Source organism: Cygnus atratus, chromosome 14 (assembly GCF_013377495.2).
Source record: "Cygnus atratus isolate AKBS03 ecotype Queensland, Australia chromosome 14, CAtr_DNAZoo_HiC_assembly, whole genome shotgun sequence".
Classification (NCBI taxonomy): Eukaryota; Metazoa; Chordata; class Aves; order Anseriformes; family Anatidae; genus Cygnus; species Cygnus atratus.
In genome coordinates, this window is record NC_066375.1 from 1,231,790 (window position 1) to 1,250,973 (window position 19,184).

The 19,184-nt window shown below is 53.0% G+C and overlaps 1 protein-coding gene across 2 annotated transcripts in view; it reads right to left on the reverse strand.

The window, feature by feature from the left end:
* Positions 1 to 1,787: 1,787 nt before the first annotated feature.
* Positions 1,788 to 19,184, reverse strand: part of ARHGAP26 (Rho GTPase activating protein 26) — a 132,054-nt gene continuing 114,657 nt past the window's right edge. Inside the window, exons 21-23 of one of the 2 annotated variants that reach the window (XM_035560602.2) lie at positions 9,645 to 9,755; positions 6,904 to 6,995; positions 1,788 to 3,335 (exon numbers count right to left, since the gene is read on the reverse strand). In XM_035560602.2, the coding sequence (XP_035416495.1) occupies positions 3,247 to 3,335; positions 6,904 to 6,995; positions 9,645 to 9,755 (292 nt within the window). In that variant the 3' untranslated portion in view covers positions 1,788 to 3,246. Of the gene's footprint in view, positions 3,336 to 6,903; positions 6,996 to 9,644; positions 9,756 to 11,472; positions 13,774 to 19,184 lie in introns of those variants that run through there. The other variant, XM_035560603.2, reaches the window with a different exon arrangement.

Below are 19,184 nucleotides of genomic sequence, written 5' to 3' on the forward strand. Positions count from 1 at the left end.
GTGGGGGACTTGTAGTGTTAGGTGATGGTTGGACTCGATGATTTTGAGGGTCTTCTCCAACCTAAATGATGCTATGATTCTATGGTGTATGTAAAGAAAGGCGGACCCCAATGCTGATGCCGCTGCTGAAAATAACACCGAGGTATACATTTTTAATAAGAAGGAGGCCCCTAAATACTGTATGCTCTAAATGTGGGGTTTTGGATGTTTTTAATGTGTTTAAAACTCTCAGTTACACGTGGTATGCTTTCACTTCAGAGGCTAGAGGTCAGGTCATGACAGCAGGCCATGCTGGCAGACACTGCTCTGAGCTGAAAGCCTCCGACTCCAGCAGTGTCCGACGAACGCAGGAGGGGACAGCGCCGTAGGAGCGGCTCGGGATGGGGAGGCCCCAAACACAAGCCAGTAATGCTCCTGTGTGAAATATTAACCCATTTTTTTTCTCCTTTCCATTAATCCTTCCTGTCCCTCTCCTGTAACTCCTGAAAACACATAAATTCAGGGAATGTAACACGTCACCCAGACAAAGCATGTTGGTGTTAAAGGCAGTCGATAGAGGCAGGAAGGATTTAAAACATAGCCAGTGCCAGGCAAGCTCCCCTGGGTGCAGCCAGCCGCGGTGGGGAGGGTGTGGAAAGCGGGCAGCTCCCCACCGGGCAAGTGGGCAAAGCTCCGGCACTGGCGTTTTCTGGAGAGGCAAAGTCAGCGCCTGCCATCTGCTCTGCAGCGGCTGCTGGGACTGGATGAAGACCAACCCCATCTTTTACTTTACGGGAATAAACAAATGGCACAAATATTCACTATTAAAATCCGAGGACAAACAAGAATCAGCAACTTGCCACTGAAACGCTGCCTTTGACCCCAATAGAGCTCTCGGCCCCTTTCATCCAGCACCTTAAAGTGGAAAGCACGGCACATTTCAGAGGCTGAAGCCAGCGGCTTTGCTGACCTCGTCATCCCTGCCAGAGCATCCTCTGAGTGCCTGCTGTCCTCAGTGGGTCAGTGTGCCACTTACAGATGTCTTATTCCTGCAAGCCTACCAGAAACCTCAGGAAATCAAAAGAATTACCTAGGGCCCTTCTTAAATGATGTGCACATCTAAAAATTAAGATTCGTGGTTGCTGGGTGTGGTTTTTAGATCAGCATCTTTGTTCCTTCTGGGGCTTTTGGACAGTCCAGTTTTTTCTTCATGCCATGTATTCCCTTACTCCATTCCACAACTTCTCACCATTTGACCACAGCTGGTGCCCGTAAGTGGAGATCTCTGCTTGCTCTTGTCCCTCTTGGTCATGCGGGGGGCCAGGGAGGATGTGGCAGGGCCAGGGCAGGGGCGGGGCAGCTGCATCCTGGCACAACTGAGCAGGGGGCACGGGGACAGGGAGCAGAGGGACCCCCACGCTGGGGTCTGGCAGGAAGGGGAGCACCACTGCCACGGCCCTAGAAACGAGGAAAAAATTTGACTTCTTCCTATTATTTTTTTTTAAGACAAAAGTCCAGGAAATTTAATTACTGTGAATGAATCTTAAAGAGGTCTGAAATTTCAGTTTCTGTCCTTTCTGTGACACCACAAAGCACACAGAGAAGCAAGGGCCCAGAGGGTGTTTGTGGATGTGAGTGTGTTTGCAAGGCTTTTTTTTTTTTCTGTAGCCGGTTTCAAATGTCCTTCACTTCTCTTATTACAGGTCTTCTAAAAATATCAAATATAGATCTTTCCCTCATTATATTTTAAGATACTCTATTTATACATTAATTCTTTCAAAAATAAAAAGTGACACATACAGCGATTCAGTCACTCAGAGTCTTTAAAATTATTACAAAAAGACAAGACACCCATTTTCACCAGTGTGCGATAGCGTCACTTCTACACAACAGTCTCTTTGCCCACAGGCTGCATTTTCTTTCAAGATTTTCTATTACAAAATATAATCATTTCAGCTCCTGACAGGGTACCTGGCAGGTCCAGCTCTGCAGGCACACAGGGCTCTTTCTTCCCCCCTCCCTCTTAAAAATGACCCGAAACAGCGAGAGGTTTGTCCACGGAGGCACGAGCGTCCTTTTGGAGGCAGGCGCAGTGGGGATGGAGCCGATGGGCTCCTCCTTTGTTTTCTGTAGACTGCGGGTTGGCTACACCAGCAACGAACGTTCTTGGGGTATGGCAATAATTTACCTCGCACAGCCAGCACTGCACAGACTTGGCACAGACAGACGACACGCCAGGCTGCAAGCACGGAGACCACCTAAAAAGCAACGGTGGCAAGTAGCAAATGCAGCTCCAAAATGGCACAAGAGCGGCCTGGGCATTCGCGAAGCATGGATGTCTCCCCCTGCAATGTGCACTGGGAAGTGGAGATACAAAACAGCCAGTCAAACAAAAGAAGTAGTATTTATCTGGAGCTGCATCTTGCCCTCCAGGAAGGAAATGCCGGTTGCACAGATCACAGATGTTTACCCTGCATAAATCTAAATCTAAAAAAAAAAAAAGAAAAAAGAAAAAACTCGAAAAAGTTGGAGGGGTTTGGTCCCAAATGTCCTTGTTCCCTGGTGGGGAACCCGGCCGCCCCCAGCCCCGGCACCCCGCGAGGACCGGTGCTGTGCCGGGCAGGATGCGTGCCTGGTGAGGGTGCAGGCGCAGGTGAGGCTGCGCCCAGCCGGGGAGGGAAGCTCGGTGTCACGCAAAACGCTGCCGCAGAGCAGCCTGCGGTCTGCTGCCAGCCCCGAGCACCTTCCCCCACCGCTTCGTGCCGGCTGATGGAGCGCAGGGAATGGCTGGGGAGCAAAGGGCTCCTTGGTGCTGAAGGCTCTTCCTTCCACTGGGCAGGATCCGTGCCGGCAGCTCCAGCTGCTGCTCCTTGCGGCCTGCAGGCAGCCTCACGGCAGCGGCGAGCGGACACTCGCGCTGGTTCACGGTTTGCAGGCGTAGCCCCCCCGAGCCTGCAGGCTGCTGCTTTGCAGCCTTCCTCGGTGCTGCAACAGCTCCGGACAGGGGATGTGGACTTCAGGCATCGCCTGCCTCTGCACGATGCTGGGAGAGCCGAGCGACCTCCCCGAGCCTCCTGCAAGCCCGGGCATCGTGGGCACAGGGGGACGCGCGGCGGCATCCACGCAGCCGTCGGTGTCCGTGGCCGTGGGGACGCCCTCTGCACCGCGCCGCACGGAGGCAAGGAGCAAAACGGTCTGCAGCACGCGAGCCAGCGCTTGCCATGGATACCATGTAACGCTCAGCGGGGTCGCGTCCTGCGCCCCGAGTTATAGGAACTCCACGTAGTTTTCGGGGATTAATCCCGTCTTCCCGTTGAGGGTCCCTTCCAACCAGCCGGGCTCCTGGGATGGGTGAACTTGAGGAGAGAAGGAAAACAAAGCGCGTTACCACGCAGCCTGGCTCCACCGCGGGCTGTGCAGGATCCGTCCCGGCTGCCATGCCCCTCATCCCTCCTGCCCGTGGCCTCTGGGCCCCCCCAGCCCTGCCCCGACCCAATGTGCCCCGGGAAGCGCTGGTGACAGCAGCGGGACGGGACAGGAGGGGTGGGATTCTTACGGAGCAGCGACCGCTGCCCGCGTGCTGGTGATACGGCAGGTGCTGCGGGCAGGGAGCAAGGCCTGCCTCCAGGTTGGTTGTTTTCGAGTACGGAAAGCAGTGCTCTAAGTCACTCAGGAAGCCAAAGCAGCTCTCCCTCGCTCTGCACCCGCTCATTGCCACGACTCCCCTGTGTCTGCTTTGTGAAGTGCTGGCACTGAGGCACCAAAAACACCGGCACAAAGCTTGCGCTGCTTAGGGAGCGGGTTCCCAAGCACCGGCTGGAGCAGCGGGGCTGCTGCAAGAGCTGCGCCTGGGATGGAAGCAAGGCTCAAACCTTCCTCCAGACTTGGGCTGAAACCTCTACGAAGTCCCACAGAGTGCGGTTAACTGCACGGTGCCGTAACCGGCACATCCTGGCCCGGCCTCGGGCTTGGAGAGAAAGCACATCAGCGAGCTCCCGGAGGGCGAGCAAGCACTGAGCTCGTACTTCTGCTGAACCAGAAACCTGAGTCCTCAGAAGGCCCTGGGCTATTTTACGTTACTTTAATTCAGACAACTACTGAAAATTAGCTGATTTTGCAGGAGCAAGGGTTATGCTGAAGCAGGCAGAGGACTGTGTTCTGGCTCTTAGGTTTACCCATTTTGGGGTTGTCTCTATGTCCCATGCTTACACCCCTCTCACTCTCAAGTCTTAGGGCTTTTATATCACCAAAGGCTAACAGCGAGCTCAGAGGAAAAACACCACCTCCTGCCTGCCACCAGGAAAGCCCCCTGGAAAACCTTCTCTAAAATTGCCCCTGCCAATGTCCACCAAGAGAAAAGAAATTGTAAATGGTCTGTGTGCATCTGTGCAAGCCCTCTGGTCTCAGCAAATGGCTTGGGAAAGTGCTCTAACGGAAAGTCATGTGAGTTCCAGCGACTGCTTTTCCCTTAAAGAAGCGCTTATGTCCTAAAGACAGCCATTTATTTCTGTCTGGACACTGTCAGATAAAGCAGGGCACACAAACAGATAGGGAGGAGAATTTTATTCTCTATTACAAAATTAGAAAACAAAAGCAATGCAACTTTCCTACACGCCGGCATAAAGCCTTCAGTACCTGTCGGCAGCGGGGGCTCATGGCTTCCGAACAGGGAGCTCTCCGTGTCAGGGGCGATTGCAGGCTAGAAACACCTGGGAGCAGCCCCCTGCTGCCCCGGACCCTCACCGTCCCCAGTTCTGGCCAGGGACATCCCTCCCGCTCAGCACTGCGACAGGCGCAGGCAGCTATCAAGTGCCCGAGGTCTGCTGAAAGTCTGCGTTTCGCATAACTAAAGCAGAACGACGCTGTGAAACTTCATCGTACACCTCAAAACACGATGTTATTTACTGCGTGGGCGTCGCACAGCGTGGCTCGTGGCACCTCAATTTCCCCGTCAGACTCAGATGCTGCCCTGCCATGTACAACCTCAGGGAACCTTGAAGTCAAAAACCGTCTCTCTTTAAATATTTCCGAGATACATTTGCTGACACGAGGTTTTATAACCCCCCTCCATCACAATAATATTTCTACCGAGCTGTTTCTAACTCACTTCCCCCAGCTAACGTGAGCCCCGGCTACGCTGCTAAGTGATTAGAACATGCTGTATATTTTTTCCCCTGAATAATCCATTGATTTTTATCTAGCAAACACAATGTATTTAATTCAAACTTGTTCCCCTACTAGCTGCTCTAATTCCCACGGGCTCCCAAAGGGGAGACCATGTTTATTTATGAGATATCTATGGTGCTGCTTAGGAAAAGTATTTTCTTTAATTCGCATGTATTAATTCTCTTCCCTTTTCTGCCATATTCTCGTATATATCCCAGGGCAAAAGCAGTGCATGGGGTAGCAGTTTCCCAAATGACAATGCTTAGCATATAAAAGCCAAGAACTACTTGGAAAGTAGTAAGAAGACTTTTCTTTACATTGGGATTATATCTAAAACAGAACTTCTTGTCCATGGGGCACGGTCTCTTTCTCTTGATGCAGGAAACAGAAAGTCTATGCTCATTAACGTCGTCTCCAAAAACCTGACTAATCAGAGGCCACCTATTCCAATTCTCAGTATCCAGAGGAAAAAAGCACACGCTACTTTTCCATCTCCTGTACGAAACATTATGGCAACTGCATAGAATATTTCCGGTGCTGGTACTTGGAAACTGACCTCTCCTACCCCGAAAACTATCAAAGAATGGTTCCCTGGTAAATGCTGCTGTCAGTCAACCGCACCACCACCTTGTGCTGGTACGTTGCACTTCAGATCACAGCAGGCACTTCATACTTGTGAGCGCAGCCTGGGAAACCTCGGCATGCCCTCCATGCCGTGCTGCACCGTCCCCCACCAGCCCGCCGAGCCACGGCTTTGACTCTGCCAGGTGAAGGTGGACACAAAGAACGCGGCACCTACGTGTGCCCTCGCCTCCTGCCCCGTGCACACGCAGCCACCTCCGCCGCAGGGGCCAAGGCACCCATCGCCCCCGGGTGGGTTGCTCGGACCCCGCGGCTGGGGCAGGGCAATGAGCAGGGCATGGAGCAGGATCCAGCTTACCGGGGCTGCAGGTGGCAGAGTGGGCATCTCTGCTCACCGGTGTCCTGTGCCCCACGGGGGACAGGAGGAGGATCCCACCCATTCACCCCCCCCGTTCCACACATCTCCCCTAGGATGAATTAAATCATGGTCTTGAAAAAGTCATTTTCACATTGAGCCTAAAAAAGGACTGGATGACCGGCTCTTTTCAGCATGGATACAAAAAGGAAGGCAAGATACACCTTGGATTTAATGCCTGTTTCAAGCATTTCTGCTTTCTTCTTTCATGGGACTTCTAGTGGTGGAAATGGGATAGTCATTAGGCACAGGACTGAAAGGAAACCCATGAACTTAGAGTACAAATTATTCCCTGAGTCACAGGAGGAAAACCAGTAATTTGCAAAACTCAGTGCTAAAATAAATAATAGCCAACTGGCGTTCCCTGCAGCTTTATTCATGTTACTGTTAATGCTGGCTCTGCAGTTTCTCACATGTACATGAAATGAGAGATGCTGTCAGAGAACAAGAGTCCATTTGGAAACACGGGGACAGCCTCCTGCCTATCTGCCGCCCAGGCTGGCAGCCGCAGTTTTGGCTCCGGTGGACACGAGCCCGATCGCTTCCTGCAGCGCTTCTCCAGCCCAAAGGCTGCCAGCGAGGCGCAATGCGACGTTCGTTAGAGGGACGCTAATGTCACGATATGTCACCAACGCCCCGGTTCACCCCCTGCCCTCCCACCGTGCCCTGCCCTTGCCTGGGGCTCAGCTCCGGCAGCCCGGCCCCCCGGGACCCCAGCCCCAGAGCCGCCTGGCTCCCCCGAGGGCGCAGCGGGCACTCACCGTTGTCAAACACGGTGCCTGCCGTGAAGGAGAGCTCCGAGTCGTGTTCTGCCTTGCAGGCGTACAACGCTCGTGCTTTCCGCAATGGCGAGCTGCAAAAAGAAAGCATTTATTGGCATTAAAACCGTACTCTGTTCAATATACAAAAGCAGTCCCTTCCTGCTGTCTTGTGGGGTCCCCGCACCCCTGCCCTCAAGGTTGCCACGGGGAGGAGCAAGAAGGACCCAGCGGAGGTGAAGCTCTCCTCCAAGAGCTCCAGGCACGGGGCAGGAGTACATGGGGGGCTGGAAATGCTTGGTGGGTCCCTGAGGGGAGGTAAGGGCTGCAGGGCAGGCGCTGAGTGGAGGCAGGCAGCAGGGGCCATCAGCAACCCGCTGCAGACCAGACCGCGGAGCTGCCAAAGCCCAGCGCCCTCGGAGAGCTCCTTGTCCAATTTCAGGAGGAAGAATTAGCACCTGGGGAAGGGTATTTCAAAACAGAAAAATAACTAAGTCCGTGAAGAATTTGCTGTGCTTCTTTAGAGACTGTACCTGAAGACAAAAAAGATTTAACAACCATTAGATCCTAGTGGGAAAGTCGGCGTGCCCACGCTGCGCAGGGGAGCGCCTCAGAGCCGACAGGGACAGAAGTGGAGGCTGATCGTCAGCGGGCACAGGGGGAGGAAGGAGCCCAGGAGCGCACCTGAACACCCACAGCCCGCAGAGCTGTCCCCATGTCCCGGTCCCCTCCGTCCTTCCCCGGCCAGTGCCCCAGCAGTGCGGGTGGCAGCAGAAACACCAGCAGCAGGTCCAGCCCACCTCACACCGCGCCGTCTGTCCGTCTGTCTGTCCGCAGGGCTGCACCGGGCTGTTTGGCTATGGCCCACCCCAGCGAAGTGAGGGAAGTGTCCCCAGCACTGGCATAACCAGCAAGGCGTCACCATTCCCAGTCGGTGGTTTCGCGGGCTTTTCTCTTTCTGAGGACTACAAACGGTGCTGAGCTTTCTCAGGGTGGGCCCCGTATAACCGGCACACTCTCACCTCGTGGCGAAAGTGGTTCATGCTCACACAGAAACCACAAACCAGGGAAGCTGTGAATGGTTTTGGTTTTGCAGTGAGCACAGCCCTTTAGTCGAGGCTTTTCCTATCTGAATTCCAGCTGCCTGATGCGAGCAGCAGCAAAATGCTCTACAGCCGGGTGCGGGCACCTCTGCTTAAAAGAGGGGCCTTGGCTGCCTGGGAGGCTCTCCTTTCCTTTCTTCTCCTGCATAGCATTTGTGGAGACCGTCAGGCAAAAAGGCAGTTTCTGGCTTCCCACCTCACACCGTTCCAGTTAGCGTTTCTCTTCCCAAAGCCCCCGTGCGGCACGCCGTGCCCCCGGCCCCAGCCGCCCTTCACCCGCTGCGCTCGGGGCTGTGACACTGGTGCTGCGCCCACGCCCTGCGCAGCCCTGCCAGGCTTGCAGGGACTGAGGAGCTTGGATCCTGGTGATCGCTCGTGTTGAATTTTTGCCTCCAAGCATGGCACGCAGCCAGCAAAGCACTCAGAGGAGTATCACCCATGTGCCCCTGTGCAGTTTCGGGGATGATGAGCCTCTCTCCCCCAGAGGAAGAAGGCTGCTCGGATGATATTACACCGCTGTCAGCCTCTGCAGACGTGTACCAAAACACATAAATAACCCCACCAAACAGGCAGACATTGTACAGGCAACGTGTATGGCTGTAGGTGTGGGGGAAGAGCTCGGTCTGTGCCTGCAATGAACAAACAGGTTTGACACGTCTCCCCACGAGAGGCATTGCTGCCCCGGTCCGTGGCTGCGAATGCAGGGGGCTGAGAGCAGCGCCGTGCCAGGAGTGCTGCTGCAGGGACGAGACAGCGCCTCGTTCTGCTGGGCCAGGGGTGGGCTCAGGGGAAGGAAACCCTGCCTGAGGGCATCACCCCGGCTTCCCCCGTGTGAGCATCCCTGGTACCCGCAGCGCAGGCACCAGGCGCTGCTCGTGGTGCGGCTCCGGTGCCAAGAGCCCCGGGGCAGTGCACGCGGCAGCGAGCTGCACGCTGCAGGTGCAGGGCTCTCGCTGGTGAATCCTCACCGCTGCTGCTCTGTGTGGTGCCAGCGGGCAGCAGCCTCTGCACAACCTGACCTGCTCCAGGTCCGACCGGGAACCCACCCTGGTCTGTCCATGGCTTGCAGGACCAGTCTGTTCCAGCGATGCCCAAGTGCCTGAGACATGGGCTAAAAGCAGGCAAACATCTGTGTTGCACCATGTCCTTTACCCCCTTTACATTCCAGCTAAGAAAAGGGGAATGGCCAGAAAATGTGGTATCACAGCATTTTACAGACACCTGTACCTCCCGGCAGCAGCTGGGATGACAGTACCTCGCTTACCTGTTGTAGAGTCAAATGAAGCGAGCTGCAGGGAGCTGAAATGGCTGGGCAAAACCCACAGAAACCACAAGTGACTTCACTCACCGTCAGCATGACCTGCCAGTGCTGACTGCTGCCACTCTGAGCATCGCACGGCCCAGGGCTGTGTGTGAGGGCTGGTGGCACCCACCAGGGGCAAGGGGGTGCCACAGGGGTGCCAGGAGCCTCTCTTGGGGCAGGAGATGTTTGAAAGCTCCTCTCTTGCTGAATGCAGATAGCTGCACCAGGGGAGTTTGAGCAGGATGCAAAGGGGGAAGGGAAGTGAAGTGAGGGAAACCAGGTAAATTAAACAGAAAATAGCAAAAGCAACGGAAAGCCAAGCAAATTCTGCAACAGACCTGATGGGGGATGAGTCGCTGGACGTAGAGGAGGTGGGCATAGGACTTGATGGCGCGGAGAACATGGGCCAGGACGGTGAGAGGGGTGACGTTGGGCTTGGATTCTGAGGGCTGCAAGACATAACCAGATACCTTATCAACGTGCAACCACAGAAACAAACAGCAACCGAGAGACAGTCAGACGACATCCGACGATAGCGAGTGCCTTGGGAATATTCAGAGCATGAGACACAGCTACGAAATGAAGTGCCAAGACCTTGGGAAATGTTTCAAGGCTAGATCTGCATTTCTCTGGACAACAAGAGCTGGATCTTCCAGTTAACCCCTCTCCATCACCACATCCAGGCGAGCCCGACACCTCGTGTGTGGAGGGCTGTTGGGCTGCTCGCCACTGCTGCCTTCCCAGCACCTTACCTGCTTTGGTTTGTTTCCCCACTGCTGCCAGAAATGGCTGACCGCGTTTCCATACCTGAACGAGGCCTGCGAGCAGCCTCCATGCTCCGTTTTTATTTTGGTTGCTGCCATGTCTGGCTCTAGAAGGCTTTTCTCTGGGCCACCACCTGCAGTGCCAGGCACCGCTGCCTGTTCGCACGCCTGAGGGGGTCCCAGCGGCTGCCAGCCGCATACCACCTCGGCGACAAGCAAAGCTGAGGCAAGGATAACCTGCTTTCTCCCAGCAGGAAGAGGCGAGAGAAAACAGCCACAGGGCGCTGGCTGCAGGGGCTGTGCCCGTGCTGGACCCGCTGAGCGCTCTGGGGTGCGCCCATCACGGGGAGCGCCAGGACCCCGGTGCGAGCCGGCTACTTCTGCGGCCACGTAACCGGCTCACGTCGAGGTGACCGACGCTTCAGTGCTCCTGCGGTGCTTATGAAATTGCAGCACTGTAAAGGTTTCATTGCTTTGCTTTCGTGTTTTACATCGAGGAACTCTCTTCCCCTCATCCAAACTGCTCTTGACTATTAGCTCTAGATTCTTCACTTTTCCTTTAAGTTATTGCTGTCAACTGAAGTGAAATCAAGTTACTGAATTAGCAATTACATGCAGAAGTCAAGTGAGAAAAGTCTGTTTCCTGCAAAACTGTTATATTTAGGTCATTCTCAGGTTCATTGAAAAGCAATTATTGTGCTAAAACACCAGTTTGAGTCTGATTCATCTTCTACTGTTTGTATGTTTATCAACCCATCTGTATTCTCCATCTAATTCAGATCGTAAACTTTGTCCCTGATAAAAAACACCAGAAAAAATTCTCAGCACTGCAAATGCCCCTGTAAAAACAAGAAGTTTTGTAAAAACAATCATGATTTATGCCTTCTTGCTCAGAGAGGGGTGGCACCCCTGGTCACGCAGGTCTGTGATGAGGCAGGGACAAGGTGCGGCCCTGCAGCCCCCAGACCAGGCCGTCCCTGTCCCCATTCCCATCCCCGGGAGGGATGAGCCGTGCTGAGGCCACCCAGGGGGCTCCCAGGCGCCTCCAAACCTTTAATAAAAAGATGAAGTCTCCGTAAAACGGGTGATGGGTTAGCCCATAATCGTTCAGTAACTTTTAGATCCCAACAGCAGAAGGTCACCGCTCCAGCGCCTGGTGGGCTCTCCGGGCCTACTCGGACCTGAAGGGACAACTCTGTCGGTTTGGCCCAATTCCTAGGGAGAAAGTGGCCGTGTCATAAATATCCCCACCACAACTGGCACCAAGAGGACACTAAAGAAGGTTACATTTTTGGCCTGAACTCCCCTGCAGTCCGTATCTGGTTAAGGGCAAACTCTTGGCTTCTCTACTGCTTGCAGAAGCTGTGTCACCGAATTGAACAGAAAGCAACAATCTCCCCGTGTAATTACAGGCAATTCCTTTATTACTTCAGAGGATTACATGTGTATAGAAATACAGCAGTGCATCACAACTTTCACAGAGGCTTGTAATACAATAGGCAGAATACTAACAGGAATACTCAAATAATTCACCTCATATTTAGTGTTCACCCCTCTCCTCAGATCTAATCAACATCCTCCTCATAATTATTGGTAGTCAAAAGCAATCTTTTTGTATTTTTCTATCAAAATTGTCAGTCTTTTGAAAAATAGGTAATTACCTGCATTAGTTAATCTTTAACAAATCTGCTAGACATTTGTGTTTACCATATAGGAAGCCTATTTCCAACTTTTAACAGAAGGAGGTGCTACAAAGACCACCGAGTTATCCCAAACCGCAGAAATTAACCCTTGAAGCACCAGTTCTTCCTGCTCCTTTTTATTTCCAGCAGGCATAGTTGTGTGGTGATCTGTGATGTCCTACCTGTCCTTAACACAACAAGTTATGTAGCACATAGGGCACGTAATTTTGTTTTATCTGTGCATAAGCATGCTTCTGCCCTCTAATGGAGAGAGCATGTTAGATCCATTTGAAGACATGGAGGGTGCGCTCCTCTGGGCATCAGGAACTAGAACTTCTCCTTCACTGTTCGTATTGCACAAGGAGCTGGTATTTTGGAAGCCAAAGTCCGTTGGTTGTAACACCTGCACACAATGGCTGCTGGCTCTACACAGCCAAGCTACTGTGCAAGCCTCCGAGACGGTGCACGTCTGCAGTGCAAACGGAACGAGGATGTGTAGGTTTAGCACCTGGAAGCAGAGGGTCTGCCAGCTGTGCCCTTCATCGCACCACGGCTACTCGCCATTCACGCAGCCTTCTCCATCCTGGTGATCCCAAAGAGCTCTTCAGAGGTGCCCGTGACCTGCTCCATACATGGACTTACCCATCTCAAGGAGCATTACACTGGGACACGGACCTCTTGGCCCCCAGCCCCTGCTTCAGCGAGGTTCCATCTTCAGAGCAGGATGAGTCCTAAGACACCTTGGACGCCTCCAGACGCCAGCTCCTCCTCTTGCCGGCGACAAACCCGGCAGGCAGACGTCCCCAAGGGACCACAAAAGCCCCAGGCAGGGCAAGACAGAACAAGCAAACGCACAGCGTAGCCTTTTCCAAAGAGGCGCTTTGCCCATGGTCGGGAGGTGCCCTGGAGTGGGGTGGTGACACGGTGACCGATACACGGCCAGGCTTATGCCCCTGTCGGCCACCGACACCAGCAGGCAGCCCTGCTCTATGGGCAGAGGGTTCCGGGTGCAAGAGGACATCTCGCTGGGTGCAGCGGGGCCGTGTACTACCTAGCCGGTCAGCCTCCACCACCAGCCCCCGCTCCTCCTCGCTGCACGTCTGGAAGAGCACCCATCCAACTGCACGGCGCACCGGGACCACAAATTCCCAACACGTGTTTTGAGATGAAATCATTTTAAAAGAATGCAGCTCTTGCTACTTGTAAAAGTCAGCTCTATCACAGCCTCACCAACTGCTCAGTCTACTGTGATTACGGTGCATAGTGCAATCAAATGATTCTCAGAGAAGAGAATTACTTCTGCAGTGTTGCAGTAAGAAGTGTTGCAGCAAGAACCTGGCTCTCAAGCCAGCCTTTATCTAAGAGGCTACCAATAATTTGCAGCAGGATTTTGGTAGCTTTGGGTTCTGGGTGGCAAAGAAAACACTCTCCATGCCCACCAAAACAACTGAGAGATACATTAAATAATGACATCATGCTGGTCTTTAAGTATTAAGATGATCCCGTTTCAATCAAGTTACTCACAGAAGAGATGGTCCTATGATGACTGAGCCACCTCTGCTCACCTCGTCATCCTCCTCTGCAAGTCTTTCCAGTGCGTTGCCTCAAGAAGAACAAATGGACTTCTCAGGATCCCACCTGAGCTGGCCCTCCCGAGCGCCTACAGACCTTGTGTCTGTGATGAGTGCCAAGGGCTTATCTCCTTCCAGTCAAACACCAGCACTTATTTTCAAAGATACTGCTCAAGTATCACCTTGCTGAGTTACATGATCGCAAGGCCCAAGTCCTGTTTTGTTGGAGAAGTAGGCGCATTTGAGTGATCAGACTAATGAGGCCTCTGTATTCGGAGAACAGTTTTCGTGTAGGGTCCAATTTCCTTTCTCTTTCTCGTGGGAATAGCAGAGGTGGTGATGGACTTTTTGGAAATGTTGGCTGCTGCCTGTTGTCTGCCGAAAGCAAATGTCATCTGGACCTGTTTTTTCCCTTCTTATTATTCTTGAGGACTTTGTGAGGGGCTCTCCCTGTTGAGTGCATAGTGGGAAACAAAACAGAAAAAAAAAAAAAGCTGAGAACCAAAAATACCAGAAGCAGGAAACAAAGAAATGGCTAAAATTAGAGTCTTCAAAGCAGCTTTAGCCAAGCAGAAGCAGCAGAGGGAACTCCGTCAGTCAGTAGCCCAAAACGTGCCGAGGCTTTTGCCTTTCCTTCTGGTGCCTTCTGCAGCCCCGCGAGGCGCACGGCGGCGTGAGGAGCCCAGGGGGCGGCAGCAGGACAGAGGAGGTTCCCAGTGCCCCTCCAGCAATTCCACTGCACCTGCAAACAAGCAGGGATGAGTGGAACGAAAGCCTCCTCCTCGCTTCCTGTGGCTGTGGCACGTCTTAGCTTTCCATTCTGAAGCTCAGCTTGTTGCCTGAGCATGCGAAAAACGCAGCACTCCTTGCTTCCAGATACTGGTTTATGTTCCAGTTGCTGGATCTAAAGAACCTCTTTTCTACTCCCTTCTCATTACCTCTTTTCTCCCCCGTTCTCAGCAGTCTGCCTGCCCAGACTGTCTCTGGCATTTTCTTTACACTTCTCAAGTCCTGCAGACATTTACGGAGCTGAAGAATTCTTCTCAGCAGGGTTTCCAGACAGCTTTTGCTGCTTTGTTCTTTTGGCTGAGAGGACACCAGTTCCACTTAAAAAATGTTTACAACTTGTTTATTTTTGTAGCAGTCAAGGCTATTTCTGGCACAGAACATCTAACATCTATGAATGGGCATAGCCTACCGATGAGCTAAAGCCCTTTGATGAAATTACCTCAAGAATAAACACAATATTCCCCTCCTGACATTATCAGTACCTGACTGCACGAAACTAAACCAAGAACCACCCACCCCTCGATCTTCTGTTCCTATAAAACAAAGCTGCTGAACATAAGGCTCTTCTCAAAGCTAACCAGAAAAAATATTACAGCATCATTTAATGCCAGGGCTCTTAAACTTGCTAACACAAGGCTAAGATTGCAGCTCCCTGATGGACACGGCTCTGTTGCCTAAAAGAAATGTGAGGCAGCTTTGGGCAGAGAAGCTCATGAAGTTCATGCAGTGCTGCACATCCTAGCAAAGCCCAGAGTGCAAAGCCAGATGGGCTTGAGCAAGCAACTCCCCAGGCTCTGGCTGTACTGCAGGTTAGTGATGGCACCAAGCATGATCCTATACATTACCATGAGCCCACAGGCTTCTGATTGGTAGGATTCTTCCTCTCTTTGGTGCTTTAAATGCAAGAAAAATGGTGCCAAAGCTCTCTCCGGTAATATTCTCTCAGGAGTTAGCTGGTTGTATAAAGAACTCAGGTGCAAATCAATTAGACTTAGGGAAATAAGCAGCCAAAATACATTGTGGTCAACATCACTTGACCAAATAGATCCAAAACTGTTCAGCTTCTTCCGCATGGACCTTTCCACATCTCATTTTATTATTTCCTCTGTCTCGATGACATGGCTTACACGATCTTCTTGTCAATAATATGGACATGTCTCTCTCTGTAATCTTCAAGACACCAGCATATTGGTTTGTCCTGTTACTTTGCTGCTTGGCTTATTTCCCACAGAGAGAATGCTATGGCTGCTTTAGCAATGTCATACGCCATCTAAAAGCTTTTCCACTTGAATAAGAAGAGAGGTTGGGAAGAGTTCTGCCTTTGGGAAGGAGAGCTGGAGTTTTTGTTGTCCCACTTAACAGACGTTTCCATTTCCAAATACAGCTTATACTCAGCGTTTCAAAGTGAAGCAATGACATTGCTGGTTTGGTACAGCCTTCTGGCACGTAGCTTAGAGACTGATGCTAATGCTGGAGAAAGGTTGAGTGAATAAGCAAAGAATCAGCAATGGATGCGTTTTCAGCATGACTAAGCGTTGGGAGGCACTGCGGGAAGGAACCTGCTGGAGTGGGCGGATGCCGGCGCGGCCCGTGGGAAGGTTTCATCCGCAGCAGCGGGGTCCAGGCGGCGGGAGCACTGTGCTGGATTGGTAAGGAGCAGCTCCTTAGTGGGTGCCCAACTTTACATCAAAAAATCAGCAGTGCCACTGGCAAGTTACCAACCCACCCGTCACTGCTCCGACGGGAACGCTGCACCAGCACTGGGAATGGGGAAGGCAGGGGACATGGGGAAAGCACGGGTCCACGCTAACACGTCTCCAGGGCCTTGGTGGGACCTAGCCCCGATCTGCCCCGCTCCTGCATTCACTCAGAGGCTGCACTTTCTGCTCCACAAATAACCCCCTCCCTGCTTCCTCCCTGCTCAAAAGGCTCTCAGCAGACCTCATAATCAAGCCAGCAGATTTCATGTTGAACCAAGTGCGTTCAAACTGTGTTTGAGCTCTAAAGTATTAATAGAAAAGTTGTGCTGTGCCAGTAGGAAGCCAAACAGCAGTTTAGGAGGGAAGTGCTGGTAAATCAGGAGCCAGCATCAGTCACATCTTTTCCACCACGCCACTGCTTCTAATTCATGAGGTAATTCTGCAAGTCTAGATGCATTAGTCACCAAAAAAATGGATTCACAATTAAGGAGAACTCGACAGTCCTCCAGAAGCTCTCATTTTAATCTGGCATTCCATCCACTGCCATCTTACGTCCCCCAGAAAAGAAAATTCTCCCATCTGCCACCCCAGCTACCATAAGGGATTCTCACAAAACGAAGGAAATTGTAGTCCCAGTGGGATCACAGCCCCCAGGTCAGTGCGCCCCGACCTCCCAGCCTACTGACCAGCCTCAGCGCCTCTGCCTGCAGCCGAGGTGAAGGTGCAGCTTCTTCTCCCTTCCCATTAATCAAACACCGCGAAGATAAACGCATACAATTCACTTTTTTTTGTTGGCTGTTATTGCACTTCCACTTGTGACATTTCACGTGCTCCCCTGGGTTCCCCTGAGGGATGCGCCCACTGCTGTGTCCGTGGCGGAGTCGCCGCGGGCTGGCGGTCTCACCTTGCCTCCTGCTCCGGCAGGGCTGGCTGTGAGGCCACAGCAGGTCGCCCGCCAGGTCTTGGACACCTGCAAGGATGGAGACCGCAGGTGCTGACCCCACATTAGTATTACACCATTGCACATGGAAGAGTCTGGCTCTTGCAAGAGACCTGGAAAGCAACTTTTATCATATCAACCACAACTAAAGCAACAAAAGACAAAAAATGTTAAACCACTTCTTGGGCTTCCATACTGAAAAGCTACAGATAGACTGGACAGAGACGATGCAGTGGACAGGGGTGACTGGCTGGTGTCGTTACCTGGAGAAGCAGCAGTTGGAGAGTGAACCAGCGTGGGCTGCAAGAGCTCCAGATCCCTTGTGGTCCCCAACGAACAGCGCAGGCTCAGCCTTGGCTTTGTCAAACAGAAACCTGTTCGTGATACAGGAACCCCTTGGCCTCCAAACTGAGGTAAACATGCCTGCACTAACCCTGCGGGACTGCGGACTACAGCGGAGCTATCAGGGAGGCAGAGCAGAAATCCCGCTGCCACCTGAAAGGCCGGTGCCACTGGAGAGCACGTGGGAGGCATGCGGCTGCTGAAGCTCCATGGCATCCAACACCACCACTACCGTGGCATCTACCACCACAACCAAGGCATCCACCATCACCATCGCCACCACCACCACCACCACGGCCACCACCACCACCACCACGCCGAGCAGCAGCGCACAGATGCCCCAGCTGTGCTGCGAGAGGGCAGAAAGCTCCCGGCCCCTGGGAGCTCCCTGTCGGGGCCTCGACGACCGAGCTCCGTGCGCTTGCTGGAAGCACTCGGCTCTCGCTCCCCGTGCCCGAGGGCTCCCGCTCCTCTCCCCGCTCCCACCCGCTCCGCCCAGCGCGGGCAGGAGGCAGAGGGGATTTTCCTCTCCTCCGCAGGGGACGGGCTGCTTGCGTTCGTGCTTTTCCAAGTGCCGGTACAGACAACAACAAAAGATGAAACGGCGCTCCTTCCTCTGGGATTTCCTTCCCTGCTGCCCGTTGAACCCAGCCAGGACACCTCTGCCGCAGGAAGCCTGCGGGCTGCTCCAAGCACGGCCGGCGGCCTCGCGGCACGGAGCCGGGCGAGGAGGGGGAGCAATGCCAGCACGCGGGGGCCGGCGAGTAATTGGCCGCGGTTCTTATGCTACTGATAATTTCCCAGCTTAGCACAGCCCTGTCAACAGTGTCTGCACATCGGCTTGTGCACGGCCAGAATGCAGCTGGACGGAAAGCGGACGAGGGCAAATTAATCGGTGGGCAGGATCCCTTACCGCGGCAGAAAGGGCCGCGCAGATCGTGTTACCTCCGTTTTATGTCGAAGTGGTGGCCTTACAGCTCTGGCTAATTTATGAAGTTAATTAGGCACCAGGATCTTCTTTCAGAGGGAGACAGGATGTCTTTGTGACTGAGCAGCCCTGTTCCCCCCCCGCCCCTGGGGGGGAAATTGTCAGCTTTTTGCTGAGAAATCGGATCCGTCAGGAGGGGCACGGCCGCCCGCGGGGGTGGTCCCCATCCGCACCCCGCTCACGCACCCTCCTCGTCCCGCGGCCCCTTCACAGCCCGGCTGCTGTGGCTGCTGGCGATGGGGAGCGCGGTGAGCGCCGGGCCTTTTTGTGCCTGTGTGGCACGGCTGGAAAGCAGCGCTGCCTCCAGAAAGCAGTCCCACATTCGTCAAAAGCCTTTTACAAGGGAAAGTCTAGGCTGCATCCTTGGTTTTGAATTGAATCTGCCGGCAGAAAGAGGAACCAAAGAATGCATTCAGCTGGTTTTTTTTAATTATTTTGTCTCTAGTGACGTTTATAGGTGGCAGAGAGACCTAATTTACTGCCATTTTGCTTTCAGCAGGCTCAATAAAACTGTTGGCTAGGATCGCGCTTGAGAGACTCAGCCCAAAAGAAACCCCAGCCCAGCACGAGCAGAGGCACTGGAGGCAGAGCCGAGCTGTGCAGGCTGCACCCGGCTGGGCTGGGCGAGCGCTGCACGGCCAGGAGAGCAACCTGCACACAGGGACCCCCGCTCCGAGCCAGGGGAGGAAGGCAGGAGAGGAAAAGGTGAAAAAGAAAGCAAGAAGATGAGTCTGAGATCTACCCATCAGCTCCTAACAGCACACACACTGTTCTGTTAGCTGCCCCGGGGAAGGCTTTGTTGTAGCATCTTTGATTCCTGCATCCATTTCCCCACAATGGCCTTAATGTATTTTCAAATACCGCTTTATTTGAAAGTAAAATTTCCATTAGCCAATATTAGTCTGAGGCAGTTTCTTTGAAGAAAATACAGCTATGCAGCTATCTCCACACTAATTATATGAATTAAGAAAGCAATGGAAGTGCAATGTCTGTATTTTCTTCCCCAGGCTTTCAAGAAAGCTGTCTTTTAAGCATATGTGATGCTGAAGTCAAAGGCACTTTTTTAGATCTCTTGAAGGGAGTTGTACAATTCTAATTTAAT